Source organism: Rhinolophus sinicus, linkage group LG11 (genome assembly GCF_036562045.2).
Source record: "Rhinolophus sinicus isolate RSC01 linkage group LG11, ASM3656204v1, whole genome shotgun sequence".
NCBI lineage: Eukaryota > Metazoa > Chordata > Mammalia > Chiroptera > Rhinolophidae > Rhinolophus > Rhinolophus sinicus.
In genome coordinates, this window is record NC_133760.1 from 59,186,783 (window position 1) to 59,208,739 (window position 21,957).

At 44.4% G+C, this 21,957-nt stretch overlaps 1 protein-coding gene across 3 annotated transcripts; it reads left to right on the forward strand.

Annotated features, from left to right (window-relative positions):
* Positions 1–3,847: 3,847 nt before the first annotated feature.
* On the forward strand, positions 3,848–21,957 carry MKRN1 (makorin ring finger protein 1). Of its 3 annotated transcripts, none has more exons than XM_019749870.2 (8): positions 3,848–4,192; positions 10,298–10,426; positions 15,272–15,501; positions 15,920–16,146; positions 18,180–18,394; positions 19,135–19,245; positions 19,805–19,943; positions 20,291–21,957. In XM_019749870.2, the coding sequence occupies exons 1-8, from the start codon at positions 4,017–4,019 to the stop codon at positions 20,501–20,503; spliced, it is 1,440 nt and encodes a 479-aa protein (XP_019605429.2). In that variant the 5' UTR covers positions 3,848–4,016; the 3' UTR covers positions 20,504–21,957. The 3 variants fall into 3 exon arrangements, with proteins under 3 accessions (XP_019605429.2, XP_074171372.1, XP_074171373.1); XM_074315271.1 differs by lacking the exon at positions 3,848–4,192 and adding an exon at positions 4,258–4,443; XM_074315272.1 differs by lacking the exons at positions 3,848–4,192; positions 19,135–19,245; positions 19,805–19,943; positions 20,291–21,957 and adding an exon at positions 4,313–4,443 and having other exon boundaries at positions 18,180–18,857.

Genomic DNA, 21,957 nt, shown 5'->3' on the forward strand with positions numbered 1-21,957 from the left:
ATATATTAACTCATTTAATACTTACAAAGAAGGTGTACTGTTAGCCTTATTTTACCGATAGTTTTGCAGTTTCTTTCATGCATTTGAAATTAAGGTGGGAACGTAAGGAAGATGACGTGGAGGTGGGAGAAGGCAAGGCGGGGATTAGATTATAGAATAATTAACAAGATTATGTGCTCTCTTGAGAGTGGCCATCAGGGCTATTACTTCTGGCATTTCAAAGGTGGGTTTAAGGTAGATGCATAAGAACAATAGACAGGGCTGGCTTCAAAACCCTTCACTAAAGAAGTTATAGGCTTGGGGCCTGTCTCCCCACCATGACCTGTCCAGTGAGGAATTTATGATCAGATCACCCTGTGAGGTCACTGCCCTTTTAAAAATATTATTAGTTTCAGGTGTACAAAACAACATAATGATTAGACATTTACACACCTCAAAAAGTGATAACCCCAAGTCTACTACCCATGTGACACCGTACCTAGCTATTACAATACCATTGACTACGTATATTCCCTATGCTGTGCTTTACATCCCATGACTATATATCCATTTTAATTATAGTTGCTATTCAGTATTATTTTATATTAGTTTCAGCATACAGCGCAGTAGTTAGGCATTTATATAATCTATGAAGTGATCTGCCCAATAAATCTGATACCCTACATAGTTTTTACATTATTGACTATATTCCCCATACTGTATTTCACATCCCCGTGACAATTTTGTGACTACCAATTTGTACTTCCTAATCCTTTCACCTTTCTCACTCATGTCCCCAACTCCCTTCCCATCTAGCAACCATCAGTTTGTTCTCTGTATCTATGAGTCTATTTCTGTTTTGTTTGTTCATTTATTCTGTTTAGATTACACTTATAAGTGGGATCATATGGTATTTGTCTTTCTCAGTCTGACATTTCACTTAGCATAATATCCTCTAGGTCCATCCATGTTCTTGCAAATGGTAAGATTTCATTCTTTTTTACGGCAGAGTAATACTCCATTGTATAAATATACCACAATTTATTTATCCAATCGTCTATTGATGGGCATTCTGGTTGTTTCCATATCTTGGCTATTGTGAATAGCACTGCAGTAAACATAGGGGTGCATATATCTTTTCGAGTTAGTGTTTTGGATTTCTTTGAATAAATACCTAGGAGTGGAATTGATGGTTCATACAGCCTGTGAAGTTACTTTCCATAGAACCCTTTTTTTGTCCATAATCTGAACACAGCAGACAAAGATCCCTGCCCTCAGAGAGCTTCTATTCTAGCTAGGAGAGCCAGACAATCAATAAACATAATAAACAAGCAAAGTCTATAGTGAATTAGAAGGCAAATACTATGGAATAAAAGAGAAGTAAAAGCAGACGTAGGAGCTTGGGAGTGCGGGAGGGAGAGGGGTGAGGAAACAGGTTGCAATATTTTGAAAGATTTGAGAATTTCTTGTTGAGACTTGGCAGAAGCTTGGAGGAGCTAGCAAAGGAAATGCCGGGGTGATGAGCTTCCCAGCAGAAAGGACAGCTAATATAAAGACCCTGGGACTGTGTGACTACTGTGTCTGGGTCAGCATGAGGCCGGAGTTCGTGGAGAGAAGCCAGAACGGGGCAGAATAGAGATGGGGTCTGAGAAGGGGAGAGGCCTCACACCAGGCCAGTGAGGACGAACCCTGATTGAAACCCTCCATGCAGGACTTTGAGCAGAGAGACATGGCTGCAGAGTTGAGTGGGAAGATCTAAAATTCAGAACTCAGGCTTGGTTGGGCACGTGTGGGCTTGTGTGGAGGACAGACTATTCGGTGACGTGACTGCTGCTGGACCCTCAAGCTAGATCCAGGTAGATTGAGGCCAGAACAGATTACTTCCCCAGATCCCCTCACTGACTGCCTTCCCCACCCTCATGCCCCAGGCATGCTGGTTCCTGGAACAGGCTATTGCCCTGCCCCGGGCAAGCATGTAAGCATTTTTCCCGTATCTGGGGTGGGTCATGCCCCAGTACCCCCATCCATCCTGCCCGGTCCTATATAACCCTTCAGCACCTTCCACGTGGCACGGAGGAGATCCATGTCGTCTGTCCTCCATCCAAGACAAGTCTTGCAGGTAAGTTTCCTTAACAAACTCTGATAATGATGGGACTTGACTTGTCAAGCTTTTTGGTCTCTTGGTTCAGAATTTACATAACAGCTTGGGGACAGCCTTGGGTCCCATCCTTCCTCCATTTTAGGACTAGGTCTGGATTATTTCCTAAATTCAGGCCCAGGGTCTTGTATCAAGTATGTATCACTGAGACTCAGGTCTTTTATGATCTTAGATGATCACACTGAGGGTTCTGAGCTGGGCACCACTTCCAGCTTGAGGACACCAGTAAAGAGACAGAAACAATTCATAATTTACAGGAGGATTTTCCTAAAACAGAATTGTTTTAAGTGACCTTTTTTCTTAACATAAAAAAACCACAAACAAACAAAAAACAAAACCCCACACAATTTACTACTTGGCTGATGATACTTAATAAAGACTACCAGGAATACACCGGTGGTCCAACAAACTTAAATTTATTAACTTGCCGCAGCAGTGGGGACTGTGAAGCAGAGAAAGGGGAGTGTGGGGGGGGGACTTCTAGCAGCATTGAAGCTCATGCTGGGTGATTCTGGGGGAGGAGACCAGCTCTGGGTTGCATGCTGTCATGCGGTGGGGCAGTCAACAGCAATCTGTGGGAGGTAGGAGGGAGTGATGAAGGGGGTCTGGGGGAGTCATTAGTGAAAAAGCTGTCATTACTCAAAAGAAGGGGATTGTTAGTCTTTTCCGCCATGGTGTGGCCTCGGGAGAAACAGTGTTTTCTGCTGGCTTTTCCACTGTCCTTGTTTGTGTCTATTAGGTACATCGCGGTCTGATTATCAGTAGGGTGGATTTTCACTTTCTCAAGGGAGGCTATAGAAAAGCAAATCTAAGGGCTTATTAAAACTGCCTGTGGAAGCTCAGGATTTAATATGCAGCATCTGAGTGGACAGTGGGCATTAATGGGCAAGTAGGATTGAAAACTCTTGAATTTTCATAGTTTTTAAAATCACTCTTAGAAGCTGGGATATTTCAGACACCTTTAGTCATTCGTTATCAAGTATTAACTGCCAAATGAAACGCAATGCTAAGGGTTTTACATGGACTCATTTAATTATCTCAACCACCCCTGGGGTAGGTGTTGTTATTATTTTTAAATTTTTTACTTTCTAAACTTAGAGTTGAAGAAAGCAGGAGCACTCAGTGGTAAGTTAACTTGCGCAAAGACAAGTATTATCGCTAGGAGTGGGAATAGCGACTGGAGCCTTTGCTAAGCCACCATGCTAGTCTCGGGCTTGGCTATCACAGCTCTGCCTGGAGGAGTCAGGGAGAACATTAATTAAGTGTTCACTGTGCTCCAGGCACTAAGCTCAGTGATTGCCACGCTTATCATATAATCCTCACAGCAACCTTGTAAGGTAGAGCCTGCTGTCGTTCCCCTTTGAGAAACGGGGAAACTGAGGCTCAGAAAATGAATATCTAGCCCGAGTTCACATACATCACAATCGATAGAGCCAGTAAGTGGGAAAGCTGGAATTCAAAGCCAGACCCCAAATTCCCGCCTCCCAGCCCCGCCACTCTCGTGCCCCAGCCTCTGCTAGGAAGTACTCGTCTGGGTACTCTGGCATTTGGACTTTGGTTCCCTGGATGTGGAGCCTCGGGGCAGCAGTGGGTGGGACCCACCTGCCGGAGCCCGCCCCAGCCCCGCCCCTCTCAGGCGGAGCGGTCTCGTCCACCAATCAGAGGGCGCTAGGGGCGGGCCGCGGGCTCTCCGGCTCAGGCCAGTAGCTCGAGCCGCTAGAGCGCTCGGAGACTCGACGTGGGGCCGAGGGGAGCAAGCGGGCGCTGCGGTCTCCTTCCTCTCCCCTCCCCTCGCCTCGCCGCCTTCTCCTCCCCGCAGCCGGACCGGAACTATGTGATCCGGAAGTTCCGGTGCCATTGCTGTGTGGGATAAACAGTAATGGCGGAGGCTGCAGCTCCCGGAACAACAGCCACACCATCAGGAGCAGGAGCGGCAGCGGCGGCGGTGGCAGCGGCCTCCCCCACCCCTATCCCCACAGTCACCTCCCCGTCCCCGGGGGCGGGGGGAGGGGGAGGCGGCAGCTGCGGCGGCTGGACTAAGCAGGTCACCTGCAGGTGAGACGTTGCGCGGCCCGGCGCCGGCGCGGGGAGGGGGGCCGCGGCTGCGGAGGAAGGGGCGGGCGGGCGGAGGAGGGAGAGCAGCCGGCGTTTCGCCGCTGTCGCCGTCCCCACGGCCGCCCCGCCCGCGCTGCGTCAACCCCCGCCGGCCGCCGAGGCCCGGGCGCGCGAGCCCTCGCTGCGGAACCGCCGCGCCGCCCGCCGCCCTCCCCGCACCCGGCCGTGCGGCGCGGCGCGCAGAGGGAGAGGTAGGGTGACTCCTCCCTCCTTTTATTGTCGCCGATCCCCCCCCCCCACCCTTTGCCTCCGCTCCGCAGGTTCGGGAAGGGGTGGCTGGTGTCGCTTGGAGCCGGCTTCCCCGCGACCCTGCTGGGCCCGGGGACGCCGGCGCGAGTCCCGGCGCGGTGGCCTGGCTGCCGGGTCCCGCTCCGTGTCATCCGTTTGTAACGTCTGCTCGCGTCTCCCCGCCCCCCGCCCCAGCCGGACAAGTAGCTTTTGTTATTTCTTTGTATGTTTATCGAGGTTGGCGGTTCTGAGCTTTGTCTCCGAACCCAGTGTCGGGCCGGGGTCCCATCCTCCGCCTTAGGTTTTCCGAGCTGCGTTCCCCTCCCCCGGCGAACAGTTTCTCTTTTGAAATCCACGTATCTCCTGCAGGGAGTCAAAAACCTCGCTCCCGGAGGGGAGACGTTTAGTTTTGGTTTGGTGTGTCGGGGATGAAAACGGATTTTTAAAAATAAGGGATTTGTGGATGGCGGCGACACGAACGTGTATACGCATGTAGAAAATTATCGAGCAGCACATAGAAGGTTAGGGCCTTTAATTGGATGTCATACTTGGATTTTACAAAAGGGATCAGTAGGACTAGAAGCTTGACTCATTTCGGTTGCAAAAAAATCCAACCGAAATGCCAGTTTTCACCTGGGTGGGGTAATTTATGTGGAGATACATAAACTATTCCTAATACACAGAACTCGCTGTTCTGGTATTAATAGCGAGATTGAAACGTTCTCGGTCTTTAATATGAGGCGTTCAAGGCATGAATGATAAGCTTAATTATGTTTATTTTCAGTAGCGGGATGGAGAAAACATAAAAGCTATTTTAGGGAGCGTCTCTTACCGGTCATCTGTAGATCCCAAGAATTAAATGAGGTATCCCTAAAATGAGAATTTTAAAATTCCTATTCCTGGAGCCAATTATTTGAGTCAGTTTCTCTTTTTCGCTACAGTGCTTTTTCCAGGATTTGTGTGTGCTGGTTGAATCCTAAAAGAACTGTTGTAACCTTTATATTCCTGAACTTTCCACCCTGCAGTCCCAGGCTACCTTCATACACTGACAATAATCTTCCTTGAATATGAGTTCTTTAAGGACTCCATGCGGTGCCTACATTTGTCCCACCATCTCTAATCTAAATATAGTCTAGCCTTGAAAACCCATCACCAACCTGATCGACTCATCTCATTATTAACCTGTTGTGTTTGAAACTTGAGCCCAGCTTTACATCTCTTCACAGTAATTCGTTGTCACTTCCCACACTTTACTTTCCCTTCTGTTAGGTACTTTTCCCTGTTTTGTTTCCCCTTTTCTAGTTCCTCACCAGTATCATCAGAATTCAAAAAAGCTTAACTTACCATGCTAAATCATTCCTCTTTGCCTGTCTTTAGATCTTTAATTAATGCCCTAATGAAATAGCCTAGATGTGTCCTGGACCAGTGGGAATTCTTTGCCCACGAACCGATAGGTTTATGTATTTAAGAAATTTACACAGCTCAGTAATCTAATGTTTTGAAAAAAAGCACTATGTAAAGGACACAGGTGTAGATGTGATTGCTTAGATTTTTTTTAAATACAAGCGTGTCTGTAGCTTTTGCTTTAGGGCTGTAGGGCTTTATTCAGGAGCTAGTAAACTCAGTAAGTGCTTGAATTGATGTCGACAAATCCACACCTAAAATTATCCACTGTAGTATGTACTAGTAAGATTCCTCTGCTTTTCTTTTTTTAAAAACCACTTGTAAATTAGCAAAGACAAAAGACTTAATGGACCATATATGTCTTTCCAGTACCACGTCATTCAGTTATTCAGTAATGAAGCGTTCGTGCCTACAGTGAAAGACAGGGCTAGCTGTCAGAGGGAATGCAGAAATGCGTTGTATTATAAATATTTTCAGTGTGTTTGATAGCTAAAGCCCCTTTGAAGAGAATTCAAAATAGTGATGTGTTCCAGTGTTTGTGCCTGGTTCCCCTCAGCTCTAGGAATTGGACTGAGGCTGATTTCTTTACTTAGGGTATAATCCTCTTAGAAGTTAGAGTTGTTTGGATGATGGATATTTGTGTTGTTTTTTGTTGTTGTTGTTTGATATTTGTTTTTACTTGCTTAGGGTCATCTGTATTTTCTTGTTAGTTACTATTATTTCTTTTGAAGTTCTCTCGTATTTATTTCTGCTTCAGAAAAACCTATTCATACCTATCCGAAGGAACTGTGTTATGCTGCCCCCACCAGGCCGTTTGGAGGAATATTATGAAATAGAAATGCTATTGCTTCTAGCTTCCTTGAGCGTGTGGGGTTCAAACAATTAATACTTAAAGAGAAGTTATACTTGCAAATTGTAATTTTTACTTACCACTTACTTAGACACTGCTTTACCACAGTGCTTCTACAGTGGTAGATGAGTGTTCTTTAAGTGTAGTTAATATAGCTTAAAAATGACGGAAATTCTTATAGAAAATCTTTGTCCAAGTGCTGTGATAGCTATCGTGAAATTCATTACTGGGCAACTATTATGGGGTTTTTTTGAAGGGATGGCATTACAGAATATTTTTTCTTCTCCTGGGCTGGAAACTTACTTGCTACTGGGACTGATTCATCTTGACACCTTAGCTGTCTTCTACAGTTAAACAAGTATGTAAGTATTATCTGTATAGGTACTGTAGGAGAGGAAAGGCGGAATAAACCGTGATCCTTAACCAACAGGAATTATTTACAAACTAGTTTGCGAAATGGGACATGCCCTCATCAAAAATTAAATATCAAAGTAAGAAATGTAACCAGATTGTGTAACTACATGCCACATGAATCTGTACTTTCTGTAAATCCCCAGAGAGGTTGTTATGCTGTCTGGAGGTACTGTGGGGGTGTTGTTTGGTTCTCTTGTACCTTCACAAGCTGCTGTTGGTGTTTCTTGTAATGTATCTCGGTGACCATGCTTAGGTTTCCAAGAGGTACAGCAGTAAGGGTTTTCTCGTCACTTGTATTTGTCTTTATTACTGGACAGTGTCTGCTTGGAGCCATCGCGTCTTCAAGGTGGAAGGAAATGGCCCAGCTTGTCACTGAAGACAAGCTCAGCATGGGCAGTGGCATCAGGTGACTTTGAATGGTGGCTTTTTGGTGGTGGCATTTAAAAACAAAAAAAGTTATTTTGATTGGTTTGGTTTTGGGGAGAAATTCTCGGGAGTGGGCTGCCTTTTTCCTTTTTCTGTTACCTGCCACTATCATGTCAGGAATCTCTCAGACTTCCACAGAGATGGGTTGGCGAGAAGGGATTTCATGGTGAGAACTGTCTGTAATTCTGGGTATCCCAACAGTGTGAGTATCACTGAGAGACAAGTGAAACAAACCAAAAAACCCAGACCATACACATGGAGCAGCAACATGTGAAATAATACTTATTATGTGGCAGTAGCTAATCAGGGCTTGTATTCTAGTGTTTGCTGCTTATGCAGCACCCGGAGGTTTTGTGTCTACTTGAGTTCCTCCAGTGATGCTCATTCTGGACCTCAGGAACTTCTTTCATTGCTGCATAGTTTTTTTCTCAGTCCTGATGTTGAGCCAGGTCTATGATGGAGCTTCCCGCATACAGTATTCACTGGCAGGAATGGGCTGGAAAAGATTCCTTTGTCTTCTGGCTAAGCTACTCCAGTTACTTAAAATTTTCTTGTGGCAAGATAAGATACCTAGGTGTCTTTAATGTAGTGTTTTAAAATTTGAGTCTGATTCTGACACTTCCTTGTTTCGAGTCCTTCAATGGTTTTCTTACTGCTCTAAGATAGCTCACGAGGCTCTGCAGAGTCTTCCCGAGCTATCCAGCCCCATCTCCCCCAAGTTTGCCCTTGTTCTCTTCACTCTTGGTCATCTGCTATATTATGTGTGCTTGTGGCCAAAAAGTGCTAATAGACCACTCTTCACTGTCTTAGGCCAGCCAATCTATCTGCTGACTAATGTTCACTCTGTCATTTTGGATTCTAGAGAACAGTTTTCAGTCATCATGGATGTCAAAAAGTAATAGTGGTGTGTGTGTGTTTGCAGTTCCAAGGGTGCGTGTTGTGCTGAACTATAAAGTGCCAGGATCAGGGAGTTGAATTCCTTTTTTTTTTTCCAGATTTATTATTGTTATTATTATTATTGGGGAAGGGGAACAGGACTTTACTGGGGAGCAGTGTGTACTTCTAGGACTTTTTCTAAGTCAAGTTGTCCTTTCAGTCTTAGTTGTGGAGGGTGTAGCTCAGCTCCAGTTGCCATTGCTAGTTGCAGGGGGCGCTTCCCACCATCCCTTGCAGGAGTCGAATTGAACCGGCAATCTTGTGGTTGAGAGCCCACTGGCCCATGTGGGAATCAAACTGGCAGCCTTCAGCATTAGGAGCATGGAGCTCTAACTGCCTGAGCCACCAGGCCGTCCCGGGAGTTGAATTTCTTGAAGCAACTGATTTAAAAAAAAAAAAAGGTTAAGGTCAGCAGCTGTCAGGTAGTGATTCGTAGAAGACGTAATTTGACATAAAACCTAAGTGCAACAATTGAATGAATGGAAACACAGCAGAATAGGATTTAAGAACAAACGTAATTCCAAGTATTGTGCCTGTTGGGTTTAAGCTTTTGCAACAGGACTACAATATTATTATTGACTTGTTTATTTTGTTTTAAGTGATAATTTCTTCGTTATCTATTGATACTAGTGGTTTAGCTCAAATTTGGGTTATGTGACATTCAAACAGCTTCAAAGCTTGCAGAAAGTCGTCCTGTTGCAAAAGCTTAAACCCATGTTAGATTAAATTAAACCTAGTAACAGTTGAAATTAGGTTAATTGTAGTTATAATTTGACTTCTTACCATGTTCTTTCACATTTCAATGTGGGGCAGCCTTCGTGAAGGCTCTTTAGGTAAATATGACTCCTTTCTGTGTATCATTCAAATCAGTGGGCAGGTAAAATGTATTTATTGCTATCCTGCCCATCCCCAGGCGCATATTTGGGGCGGTCTAGCCTGCCAACAATAAATCTTCATAACCTTCCTCAAGAGAAGACCCTGTCAAGGACCAAAGAATAAAAAGAACACCCACAGAAGCCAGTGCTGGGCTGGTGGGGGTGTGTGTGGTAGTTCTCACTTTCCACAATTAGACCCTTTTCACGTCCCTGATTCAGAGTGACTTAGAGAAATGCAGCACGCCTTAACTGCCCTCCCACCTTCCAGTTACAGATTAGTTGGTCTCAGGTAAGGCCTCAAAATTTGCCGTTCTAGAAAATCCCCAGGTGATGCTGACACTGCTGGCCCAGGTCTATTTGGGAGCTATTTACTGAGTCCCACACTCTGATACTTGCTGTTTGGAAACTGCTAGTTAGGTACACACGTAAGCGTTTCAGGCAGAAGGACAGCTGCCTGCGAAACGAAGGGCTAAAGTGATTTCCCTTTGCCTTTCCTTTTGAAGCAAATTTTGCTTGTAGATTTTCATTTGGCTTTTAAAGAATTAAAGTGGTTTCTTGAAGAAGTGAAACACTTTGGAGTAGTTGACTCATTCCAGTCTCCGTTGCTTCTTTCTCTTTGATTTTTTTTTTTTTACAGAAAGAGCTGCCATTATGGCTAAAGTTAGTGGAAAACTAGAAGCAACCCCCCTCCCCCAGGGCTGTAAAATGAGAACAGTGGTCAGACTTAACCTGCAGAGGCAAAGTGAATGACGCCTGAAAGTTTAAATCCAACTCGGGGCTTGTGTCCGTAGGCAGCCTGGTGGCACCGTGAGGGTGGCACCGTGAGGGATAACTTAATGGGCATCCCGTCATTCTGCTTTGTGTGTGGGCTTTCATCTTTTTTAATCCAACTTGTGGTTCTTTGTCTCACAGGTATTTCATGCATGGGGTTTGTAAGGAAGGAGATAACTGCCGCTACTCGCATGACCTCTCTGACAGTCCGTACGGCGTAGTGTGCAAGTACTTCCAGCGAGGCTACTGCATTTACGGAGACCGCTGCAGGTAAGAATTTGTTTACAAATTTGGTTCAGGGGCAGATTGGAGGCTGGGGAAAAATGAGTAAAATAGATAATCCTGATCGCTTTATAAGTAACAGATTGAAAATAACGCTTTGAGAAGGACTCCTGAGGAATGGTAGTACACTGACAGAAAGAAATCTCTGACTTGGAGGAAACGTATTACTACACTTTAAAAAACTGCGTTTGTGATACAGTCTTTAGTTAATGCCTGAGGAGCAGGTTCTGCAGAGAGAGTGGTGAAGGTGTGTTTGTATCTGGCATTTCCTTTCCAAGACCAAGGATGAGCTGCATACTTGACCCATCAGGACTGGTTTCAGTTGTTCTTAGTGTGAATTAGGGATCGTAGACATTTGGAACAGTGTATTTAGGTTACTAGTTAAGATTTGTCATTCAACTAAATTTTCCTGAAGCCCTTGAGTTCCCAAAACCACTTAAGCTAAAATTTAGGGGAAAAGCTTCAAGAATGTCTCTCGAGGCTCAGGAATGTTAGAGAACCAAAAGGGATTAGTTATTAAGTAATCGCTATCATTCATTGAATTGGTGCCATAATCCTATTAAATTGCAATTCAGCAGTAGTGGGTTCAGAAAACATATAGGTGTCTTACTTATCTATTGATGTTACACAAATTATCCTGAAATTTCGCAGCTTGAAAACCATAAAACATTTATCATCTCATAGTTTCTGAGGGTGTGGAATCTGGTAGTGGCTTCACTGGGAGGTCCTAGCTCAGACTCCCAGGACGTAGCAGTCAGGATTTTGGCCAGGGCTGCCATCGTCTGAAGTCTTGGTGTGGGCGGGAGGGCCACTTTTAAGATGGCTCCCTCCGGTCGGCTGGTGGAGACTTCAGTTCCTCACCATGTGGACTCTTCCGTAGGCGACTTGAGTGCCCACACCTGGCAGCCAGCTTTCCCCAGAGCAGGTGACTCAAGAGCGACAGCAAGGGTGAAGCCACAGTGCCTTTTATGACCTAGTCTCGGAAGTCACACCGGTCACTTCCACTGTGTTCTGTTTATTACAAGCAAGTCACTAAATCCAGTCCACCTTCGAAGCGAGAGAGATTGGGCTTCACCTTTTGAAGGGAGGAGTATCAAAGTATGAATTTGGGACATACTCTAAACTGTCACACTAGGTGAGACATTTTGGCAATGTCATAGCCAGTTTCAGTGTCCTGTTAATCAGAAAAGAATTGTGTCAGCTATCGGGTTCAAATGCTTAGAGTGCAAAAGACTAAGAAATTATTAATGGGTGGGATATTAATGTTAGGTCAGTCCACACCTGTTCTAGGAAATCTGGTAAGGGTAGAGAAGAAGATCTTTTTCATGTGACTGGGAGCTCAGAAGTGGAACCTCTGACATCTGAGTTTAGGAGTCGTTTATTTTGCTCGCTGCTAATTTCTTCATTGCAATATTGCTGGAAAGGGGAAAAAAGGACACAGTGCTACTTCTCGAAAAAACAAAACCCCCAGCTATGTCTTTGCAGTCACGGTATTAATGGGGTGGGGAAAGTTATTGATGAGCAATTCTTTGTAGTTGGATGGTCTTCGTAGGTTTTCCAGAGCAGCTTAATTGTAGGGCAACTGGATTCCCCGACTAGTTGGTCAGTTGAGAATCCTTGTAAACCATGTCTGGGGAGAGCGGAATTGAATGTTGGGAAGAATGGGGACAAGACTAACATGCCCAGAACACCCTGGAGAATAGGCTGTGCGACAGAAGAGGAAACGTATGGCTACGTAGTGACAGAGTGAGTGTCCTATTTCAGAAGTGGAACTCATCTGATTAGCCCATGTAGGCGGAATGGGAACTAAGGTTAAATTGAAGACATTTGAGCCCAGGCCTAGACTGTGTGTGTCAGTCAGCTTATTTTTCAGGTGGCTTTGCCAGCCCCTCCCGGCATGCCTTGGGGGAGAGGATACAAGGCCCCCCGCAGCCTAGGACGGGGATACAAGGAGTGGGCTTCTTGTGACAGACAATGGGGGAGGCCTTGGCACTTAGACACAGGAATCACCTAGGGAACTGCATTTCTTCTCGGTTTTCTTTATACACCTGCCTCTTCGGGGAATGATCCGGATTGAGCTGGGTTTAGAGCCCTTAGGATAAAATGAAAGGACTTAGGGAAACCTGTGTACTACTAATAGTCTGCCGGAAAGGGACGTGAGGTGGAACTTGTTTAGGACAGGCTGAGAGGTGATTATCACGAGCGTGGTTACCACTAGTTAAGGAAGGAATCTTACGGAAGGGCTGGTTCCATGACTGCTTGTTTTCTTGTTCAGCTTATGCCTGCGGACTGAAACCTACTCTTCTTTTTTCTTCTATTATAGCTTTATATAAAATATATATATTATCAGTCATACGTATTTTTTATTTTATTAGAAAAGTACAAAGCAACATAATAGTTAGACATTTACACCCCTCACAAAGTGATAACCTCCCTCCCCAAGAAATCTACGTTTCACTCTTACTATGTAAGGATCTTTTTATACAACGTGGCAATGCCGGGATTTCAAATAATGTAACTCCTCATGGAGGGAATCATTTATAGCGGATACGGCCAGTGGCCGCCATACTGGACAGAGCAGCTTTAGAGTCACCATAGACCTGGGACACCACTTATTTGACAGTTACGTCGTTTGTGTCACCTAAAATGATGACAGTGATTCCTTCACAGTTTTTTGATGATGGAGTGAGATGATTAAAAACGAAAGCATATTCATGATAGTTCCTTCCCATTCCTTAGCTTGCATTGATTCCAGTCTATGGATTAAAATGCATTGGGTTTTTGTAGCTGATAACAGGATACTCCAAGTCCTTGCACTGAAAAGCAAAGTAGTTTACTGAATGCTTAAGAGGAGGCATATAAAGATTTGGATAATACAATATAAAGATAAACCTGCTCAACAATTGTTCCATAAGCTAAATGACAGTCTTTAGTTAGGTTTCACTTCTTTTTGAGATGTAGACACCTATAAAACAGATAGTTAGTATTGCCCAATTAATTACAAGAACTGCTAGATACATACTATAAGTTATGACACAGTTTAGATTTACTATGTACATTGTTAATTTATGGTGTCTGAATGGCTCAACAGAAAATGCTGAAAGAATTGTGAGGATTTTCTCAGGCAGAAAGTTGCTTTTTGAAGGAAATAGTTTCTCTATATACTTGGAGATGTGGTTTAATGATAAATTTTACAGATGAAAAGGAATAAGAAGAGAAAATGGGTAGGGTAAGAATTTGGGAAAGTGCCGCGCGGCCTGGAGGGCTTGGCCTGAGGGGGAAGGGTGAGGAGATTGAGAAAAGACACAGAGACAGGAAAGCTGGGACCAGGAGGTCCACCGTCCACAGATGGCAGAGCAGTGGCACAGTCTTTACTTCACACACACAGTTTTTATACAGTCTTAGAGTAGTTATCTAAACAAACAAGTATTAGCAGAACAAGCAGGTATTATTAGGACATTTTGTTTTGTGTATTGGCCAGTTTGTATGTCTGTGGCTGCATTAGTGTTATCTTGTACTTTCTGGGAAGATTGCTGAGGCGAGGCTTCCCATGGGAATGACCTTGCAGCTGCAAGGCCCTTGTCAGCTCACAGCCCGCTCCCCACAGGAAAGGAAATAACTAGGTGAATGAATGGATGTAGGAAAAGCAAACATGCCTTGTCTATGTGGTCAGTACTGTGTCTCCCTTTTAATAACGGGAGCACTTTAATTTCTGTGTCGGTAGAATGTTCCACATTTCCACTTGTCAAATTTGAGTGTCAGCCTTGCTTTGATTTATCAGTTTTCACCGCACAGTCTCTTTAGCCGAGTTTCCATGGGAACTGTAGATTGTTAACTATCTGAAACTCTTGACTAGAGTGGAATTTGAAGGGAAATACAGTAGTACCTCAGTTTTCGAACGTCTCTGACGAACATTTTGGTTTATGAATGCCATAAACTGGAAGTAAATGCTTCGGTTTTCGAACACGACTCAGAAGTCGAATATGTCACACAGCTTCCCCTGAAGGCAAGATCCTGAGGCCTAGCTGTCGGCTGTTTTCGAATGTTTCAGAGCTCATGGATTACGTTTGAAAACTGCTGAGGTATCACTGATGGTCTACGTCAGGGGTGGGCAAACGGGCCTGTAGGCCAAACCTGGCCAAAAGCTCTTTTTGTAAGTAAAGTTATATTGGAACACAGCCACACATATCATTTAAATAATACCTATGGCTGCTTTTGAACTGCAGTTGCAGAGTTGAATACTTGTGACCATTGACCAGTATAACCAGCAAAGCCTGAAATACTTATTACGTATTTGACCTTTTAATGTTTTCTGCCCCCCCACCCCCACCCCCCGCTCTGTGGCCTTGCTGCTCAGAGTGTGGCCCCTGGACCAGAAGTAGTATGAGCCTCACGTTGGGGGGGTGCCTTGTTGGACATGCAGAATCGGGGGCTCCACTCCAGAATTAAAAATTAGGTATCTGCCTTTAACAATTTCCCAGGTGCTTCATGTGCACAGTAGTTTGACAAGAACCCAAGAACAGGATCAGGGCATATACAGAGGGTGCCACAGAAAAATGCAGACACATTTTAAGAAAGGAAAACTATTAAAATTGTAATACTCAATATATGCTGATAACAAAAGATGAATACAAGTCACTTTTGACTTCTGCAATGACAAGAGGTGCTCAAAGTCGTTCCCATCAGCGTCCAGACACTTCTGATGATGGCGAACTACTGCTTGAGCAATGTTGACCAAAGTGTCTACTTGTACACACTTTACCCCCCCCATCCCATCTAGAGGGTTCAGCTGAGACAGTGACTGCTGATGCTGACTTCTGGATTTTTCTTTAGGTATGAGCACAGCAAGCCATTGAAACAGGAAGAAACGGCTAGTACAGATCTAACTGCAAAGGTGTCCCTTGCTGCTTCCTCAAGTCTCCCTTCAGCAGTTGGACCGATTGTGGAAATGAATACGGGCGAGGCCGAGTCAAGAAATTCAAACTTTGCAACTGTAGGAGCAGGTTCAGAAGACTGGGTGAATGCCATTGAGTTTGTTCCTGGCCAGCCCTACTGTGGCCGGAGTGAGTATTTTGAAGAATAAAAACAAGTTAGAGGGCTAGACAGTAGGTCGTCAATTAGCTGAGTTTTCACCACCTTCCTGCTTCCAATCTTCAGTTAGCCTAATCTTAATTGGATTACCTGAGACTTACAGGTGGAGTGAAAAACTTTCTGAATCCCAATAGTCATGAATTTAGAGTGTTTTGAAAACCTGAAGCCAGTTTCACAAGGAATACATAAAACATTGTTTTTCCTTTTTACAAGCCAAATCTTGGAAATACCAGCATTAAGAAAAGCTCATGTTTTTCAAGAGCAAGGAAATTAGTTCAATAGACTGTTTTGGAGTGTAATTGAAGTTCTTTTCAGTTAGCGTCTCAGTTACCTTAGAGTTTGTCTGCCATATCCGTGTTGGACCTTTACCACCCTCTTGAACATTTTCAGCTGCCCCTTCCTGCACTGACGCTCCCCTGCAGGGCTCAGTGACCAAGGAAGACTCCGAGAAGGAGCAAAGCACAGTGGAAACGAAGCAGCAGCTTTGCCCGTACGCCGCCGTGGGAGAGTGCCGATACGGGGAGAACTGTGTGTATCTCCACGGAGACTCCTGTGACATGTGTGGGCTGCAAGTCCTCCACCCAGTGGACGCGGCCCAGAGATCACAGCACATAAAAGTAAGTCTTTAGCGGACTCCACGTTCAGTGGTGTGAGGACTAGATTTGCCCTTTCGCAGCAGGGCCAGTTCATTGCAGAGAAACCTTTGGTGAACCAAATGGTTATCAGTAAGTTAGGGATATTCTCTTTCCTGGGCTTCTCAAGAAATCATACGTTCAGAATCTCAGACTTCTTATATTATTTTTCTTTTTGTTTTTAATTAACAGCTTTTCTAAGATGCACATTTCATTGGTTTTTAACATATTTACAGGGTTGTGCAACCATTACCACTGTTCTGTCTAATTTTAGGACATTTTCATCATCCTGGAAAGAAACTTCATCAATTTCCTCCATCACTCTCCCTTCAGCCCCTGGCAAAAACTAACCTGCTTTCTATCTCCATGATTTGCCTATTCTGGACTTTTCATATGAGTGGAATCATAGAAGTGGCCCTTTGACTGGCTAAAACATTAGCATAATGTTTTCGAGATTCATTCATGTTGTAGTGTGTATTAGTCCTTTGTTCTTTTTATGGCTGAGTAATCCACTGTATGACTAGACCACAGTTTGTTTTTCTATTTGTTAGTCGGACGTGTGGGTTGTTTTACTTTTTGGCTCTGAATAATGCCAAACATTCATGTGTAAATTTTTGTGGACATGTGTTTTACTTTGTCTTGGAGTAGAGTTGCTGGGTCATATGGTAACTGGCAGTTGCTCTTCCAGTGTTGCTGCACCATTTAAAATTCCCAACAGCAGTGCGTGACGGTTCCTGGTTATGGCTTTAATAAGCCCATTTGCAGCATAATTTTTTTTGTTGTGAAGGCATTATATTAACCTTTTACTTATTGGAGCCAATTTTGATACTAATTATCTCTAATAAAAATTAATTGGGTTGTTGAGGGGTGGTGCATGGTGTGAGATAGACATAATTTGAATCCTATCTTCACAGCGTATTGGAATAGTGCTTACCTCTGAAGATTGTTTAAAAAAAGGTTTAGGAAAAAGATAAAATATACTAAAATGTGGTTATGTGGGATTATGATAACTTTTTCTATTGCTTTTTTGCATTTCCTATAATTAGCATGTTTCTTACAGATTATAAAATGTGTAATATGGTATGTCAATTACACCTCAATTAAAATAAAAAGTATGTGATGTCCACAAAAATTTATATATGAACGTTCATAGCAGCATTATTTGTAATAGCCCCAAAGTGGAAACAGCCGAATGAGTGGATAACTACATGTGGTCTATCCGTGCAACGGAATATCACTCAGCAATAGAAAGAAGTGAAATACCCATATATTCTACTACATAGATGACCTTGAAAATGTGCTAAGTGAACAAAGCCAGTCACAAAAGGTTACATATTTATATGCCGTGTCCTGAATAAGCAAATCTACAGGTTAGTTGCCCAGGACTGAGTGGGGAGTGTGTTCAGGGGGAGATAAGTGACTCCTATGGGGATGGGGTTTCTCGTTGGGGTGACGAAAATGTTCCAGTATTGACTGTGGTGATGGTTGCACAATTCTGCGCACACCAAAAACCATTTAATGGTACACTTTGAATGAGTTCTATGGTACGTGATTTATCTCTCAATAAAGCTGGTTTTTCTAATGTGAACATTATGTATCTGACACATTAATTGTGTCAGCTAATAAATGTTGGTGTCCTTTACGCTTATTTTCTGACAGGTTGTAAATTAGGGGCTTAATCCTGATTGCATTTTCCACCTAAAAACCAGAAAATCAACAAAGTTAGTATGAAACATTGTGCTCAATGAGGATAACAGCAGGGGGTGAGCTGCGCCCCTCCGTAGAGAAGATTGGGTATTTTTCAGTTCCCGAAGTTGAGTCCTCACAGTGTGACTTTCTGCGAAGTCCCAAAATGTCAGCACACCTGTAGTCACTTGGGAACAAAGCTGCTCTTACTGTCCGGCTGCGAGTCTTACCTTTTCAGCCGCCTGTTTGGGTCTCTGAACGTGAGCTGTTAACTGGCAAGGGGACGTGGTGTTGTCCGGTGACTTGATTGCCCTTCTCTCCGCCTTTCCCAGTCTTGCATTGAGGCCCATGAGAAGGACATGGAGCTGTCGTTTGCCGTCCAGCGCAGCCAGGACATGGTGTGTGGCATCTGCATGGAGGTCGTCTACGAGAAGGCCAACCCCAGCGAGCGCCGCTTCGGCGTCCTGTCCAACTGCAGCCACACCTACTGTCTCAAGTGTATCCGCAAGTGGAGGAGCGCTAAGCAATTTGAGAGCAAGATCATAAAGTGAGGCTCCTCCCCAACCTTCGTTTGTGCTTTCTATTTCGGGGAAGAATTTAGTATCTTGTGCCAACTTTCAACCAGACGGACCGCATTTAAATGCATGCATTTTATCTTGAAACGGGGGTATTCTTCTAATTGGGATTTCTTTGTATTTCAGCTAGCTTCTAGGTTAGTTGGTATATCTACTTTTATTTGAACGAGGAAACCCTATGTATCAGTTTAGTAGAATCTTCGTGCTTTTTCTGAGGAGATTGTGTTTAATGGATTAGCCAGTTTAGGCTCAGTGAACAAACTTATCTAGCTCTGAATGTATGTTTCCTGAAGTTTTACATTTTCCACTTTCCTACTCCATTCATTAAGCTAGCCAATAATCCACCATCCTTGTTCTCATAACTGAACAAAAACGGCATAACCTAAACAGAGCAAAGTTACAAGAAATAAATTTATTTCAACGAAAGAAAAAGGAGTCTGTGTGAAATGTCTTCTTTTGTTTTGTTTTTGGTTTTGTTTTTTTACCTAAGTTATTTTTTTTAATGAACTGGCTAGCCATTGAGTTGAATTTGTAAAGGAGCTTGTCTTGCCTTCCGAGAAACGGTCAGTTGTGTGAGAGTGTGGAGCCCTTTCAGGAGCTGCCCCCTTGCCTTTCCCTTAAGTCTGAACCTGGAGCTGACACACCAGGGTGTGTCGTTGAGGCGGGGCCGCTAAAGGGGAATTTGCATTGCAGCCTGTTCATTGTTTCCCAGGTCCTGCCCTGAATGCCGGATCACATCTAACTTTGTCATTCCAAGTGAGTACTGGGTGGAAGAGAAAGAAGAGAAGCAGAAACTCATTCAGAAATACAAGGAGGCCATGAGGTATGAGCGCTGCAGCCTTTCCTCGCTGAGGCCCCAGCGCAGCGTGAGTGGCTTCACGCTGCCAGGGACAGTGCTGCACTGTGTACTCACTCCTACCTCCTTCCTGCCCTTTCTTAACTTCCCAGTACAGTGTATTTTGTCACCCCGGTAATACGTGCCCGTTGTGTGTCCTGCTGTGTAACACCGTCCTGGGGCTGCGAGCCGGGGACTGTGTTACCAGGAAGCCTGTACTGCTGAGAGCTGACGCCCGTGCCTGGGGCGCTACCTGACTCTGAGTCCGTGTTCTAGTTGTCCTGTGCTCCTGTGTGTGGGCTTCTAGAAGGTCTGCTCTGCTGGATCTGCGGTACTCGAGCTGCTAAACAGTGTAGACTCGAACCGAATGTCTGTTTCTCGTTAGTGTTTCATGCGTTAGCACACACATGTTTAAGAACACACCTCGGGGAGGGCTGTAAACTGACACAATGGTTCTCTCCCTACCTGTTTAAAGAAACCCCGGATGATAGTCGAGTACAGACCTGAAATCCACTGTGAATAAGGGCTGCGATATTTTCCTTTCCAGCAACAAGGCGTGCAGGTATTTTGATGAAGGACGTGGGAGCTGCCCATTTGGAGGGAACTGTTTTTACAAGCATGCCTACCCCGATGGCCGTAGAGAGGAGCCACAGAGACAGAAAGTGGGAACATCAAGCAGATACCGGGTAACTCTCACTTTTTTTAAAGGGGGAAATGACACGCTCTCAGTGGAGCCCTGCACACCTTGGGGTAGGGGAAGGAGATTATGGGAGCGAGACTAGTGTTAAAGGAGGAAAGCAACCTCAGAAAACTGGGAGGGATATGAAAGGAAAAAATAGGATGCTTAAATCTCTAGGCTAAACTGTTTGCATCAAGTAACCAGAGGGGAGGAATTGATTGGTAAAGTGGAAACCCTAAATGAGAAGTCTGGTTCGTCATGCCCTCTGGTGTGCTGGACGTTTTGCCTTAGAAACAAGAGACTAGAAGATGCTGCTCGGCAGTGCCACCCCTATCATGGCCTTGTTTTTTACAGGCCCAACGAAGGAACCACTTCTGGGAGCTCATTGAGGAAAGAGAGAACAGCAACCCCTTTGACCACGACGAAGAAGAGGTGGTCACCTTTGAGCTGGGCGAGATGTTGCTTATGCTTTTGGCTGCAGGTGGGGACGACGAGCTGACAGACTCTGAAGACGAGTGGGACTTGTTTCATGATGAGCTGGAAGATTTTTATGACTTGGATCTATAGCGATGCGTGGCGTGGGAACTGGTCGGCTGAGCCTCAGACAGGAGCTGTGCCCTGTGGTGGGGTGGCAGTGTCCGTGTTTCCTAGGCAGGCCTGTCAACTCCAGGTGCTGTCGGAATAACTTTTACCCAGGGCCTGTCTTCTCAATAATCCCTCACCTTTCCCCACAGAGTGAGTTGTTTTCTGTTTAAAAAAGTTACAAAAATAAATCTTAAAGTTAGTTTTTTTGTAACATGAACTTAACTGTCAGACAGACAGTGTAGGTTTGTTGCGTCATCTGTTCTCAACCAAGTTCACACAGTTCTAGGATAGTGTTTATGGACTTTTCACACTCATTTTGAGGACCTCAGACTCACAAGTAACAGCACTGGCCCTGCTTTGAGGTCCAAGGAGAGGTGTGATGGATGAAGGATCTGAACTGTGGCAAGTAGCCTCTGCTACAGAAACTTGGGGTTTCTGGTGAAATCTGCACATCTGTGTTTTTATCTCTGTTCCCTACCCCGTATCCCCCACTCCGTGCTCTTGTTCTGTGGTTTTGGTCTCTTGTTTAATTGCACACTAGTAATACTACGGGGTAACCAGATGCGAATGTGCTGAGATTTTTACTGTGTTTAGTGTGATAGGAATATTGTGAAAGAACACACATAAAAGATAGAGTGGCATAAAAGAAATGCCGAGTTGGAAGTTGACATACGGCTGATCGATGTGGCTTGTGTGAGTGTGAGTGTGTGATAAGCTCATTTCTGCATCGATGCGGCGTTCTTAGCCTTAGTGGAAAAGCTTGGTTTAGTCGTTTCCGCCTAGTGTGGCAAATAGATCATACAGGACAAAGCAGTGTGTCCGTAGCTGTTATTAGAGCAGTGCTAGCGCTGTCTGTCTGTATAAATAGAGAAATGGGCTTAGCCATAGAGGTTAAAACTCTCTGGTTTTCCCATCTATTAACACAAACTGGGTCTTGGACACACAGTTGTATTTAATGTTTAATGATCTAGCCTTCCCAGTCCAGGCACTTTCTGATAAACCTTCATCCTTTGGGGGGTTTTATTGTTGGGTTTTTGTGTTTGTTTTTGTGGGTGTTTGCATCATTCCATCCCTGAGCTTTGCAGGTAGACAGATGTGATTCAAAACTATGTTCTAAGGTGTTTCTTGTAGTGGGGTCTTTGGTTTGCAGTAATAAGTCACACTTTCCCACTGAAGTGCGGGAGGAGTGAAAATCCACGAGACAAGTTGTTAGAAGGATTCCTTGATGGGAAATTGTTAGCTCTGCGTTTTGTTGCTCTGTTTCCTGAAAATAACTTGGAGATGCTCCTGAGTGTCCATCTACTGCTTTGATTCCTTGGATCCCACCCAGTCTTTCACTTTAAGAGAAAACAGTTGTTACAGAGGTCTCTGTATTTTGCAGCTGCCCTTTTGTAAGAAGCACTTTTCCCAAATAAAACAATTTAAAAAACCCATAA

What these genes read in the sequence shown, in the direction of transcription:
- MKRN1 (XM_019749870.2), top strand. Translation starts at nt 4,017, where the DNA reads ATGGCGGAGGCTGCAGCTCCCGGAACAACAGCCACACCATCAGGAGCA. An exon ending in TTTGAGAGCAAGATCATAAA is followed by an intron (nt 18,395 to 19,134) that starts GTGAGGCTCCTC and finishes ATTGTTTCCCAG; the next exon opens with GTCCTGCCCTGAATGCCGGA. An exon ending in GAACATCAAGCAGATACCGG is followed by an intron (nt 19,944 to 20,290) that starts GTAACTCTCACT and finishes TGTTTTTTACAG; the next exon opens with GCCCAACGAAGGAACCACTT.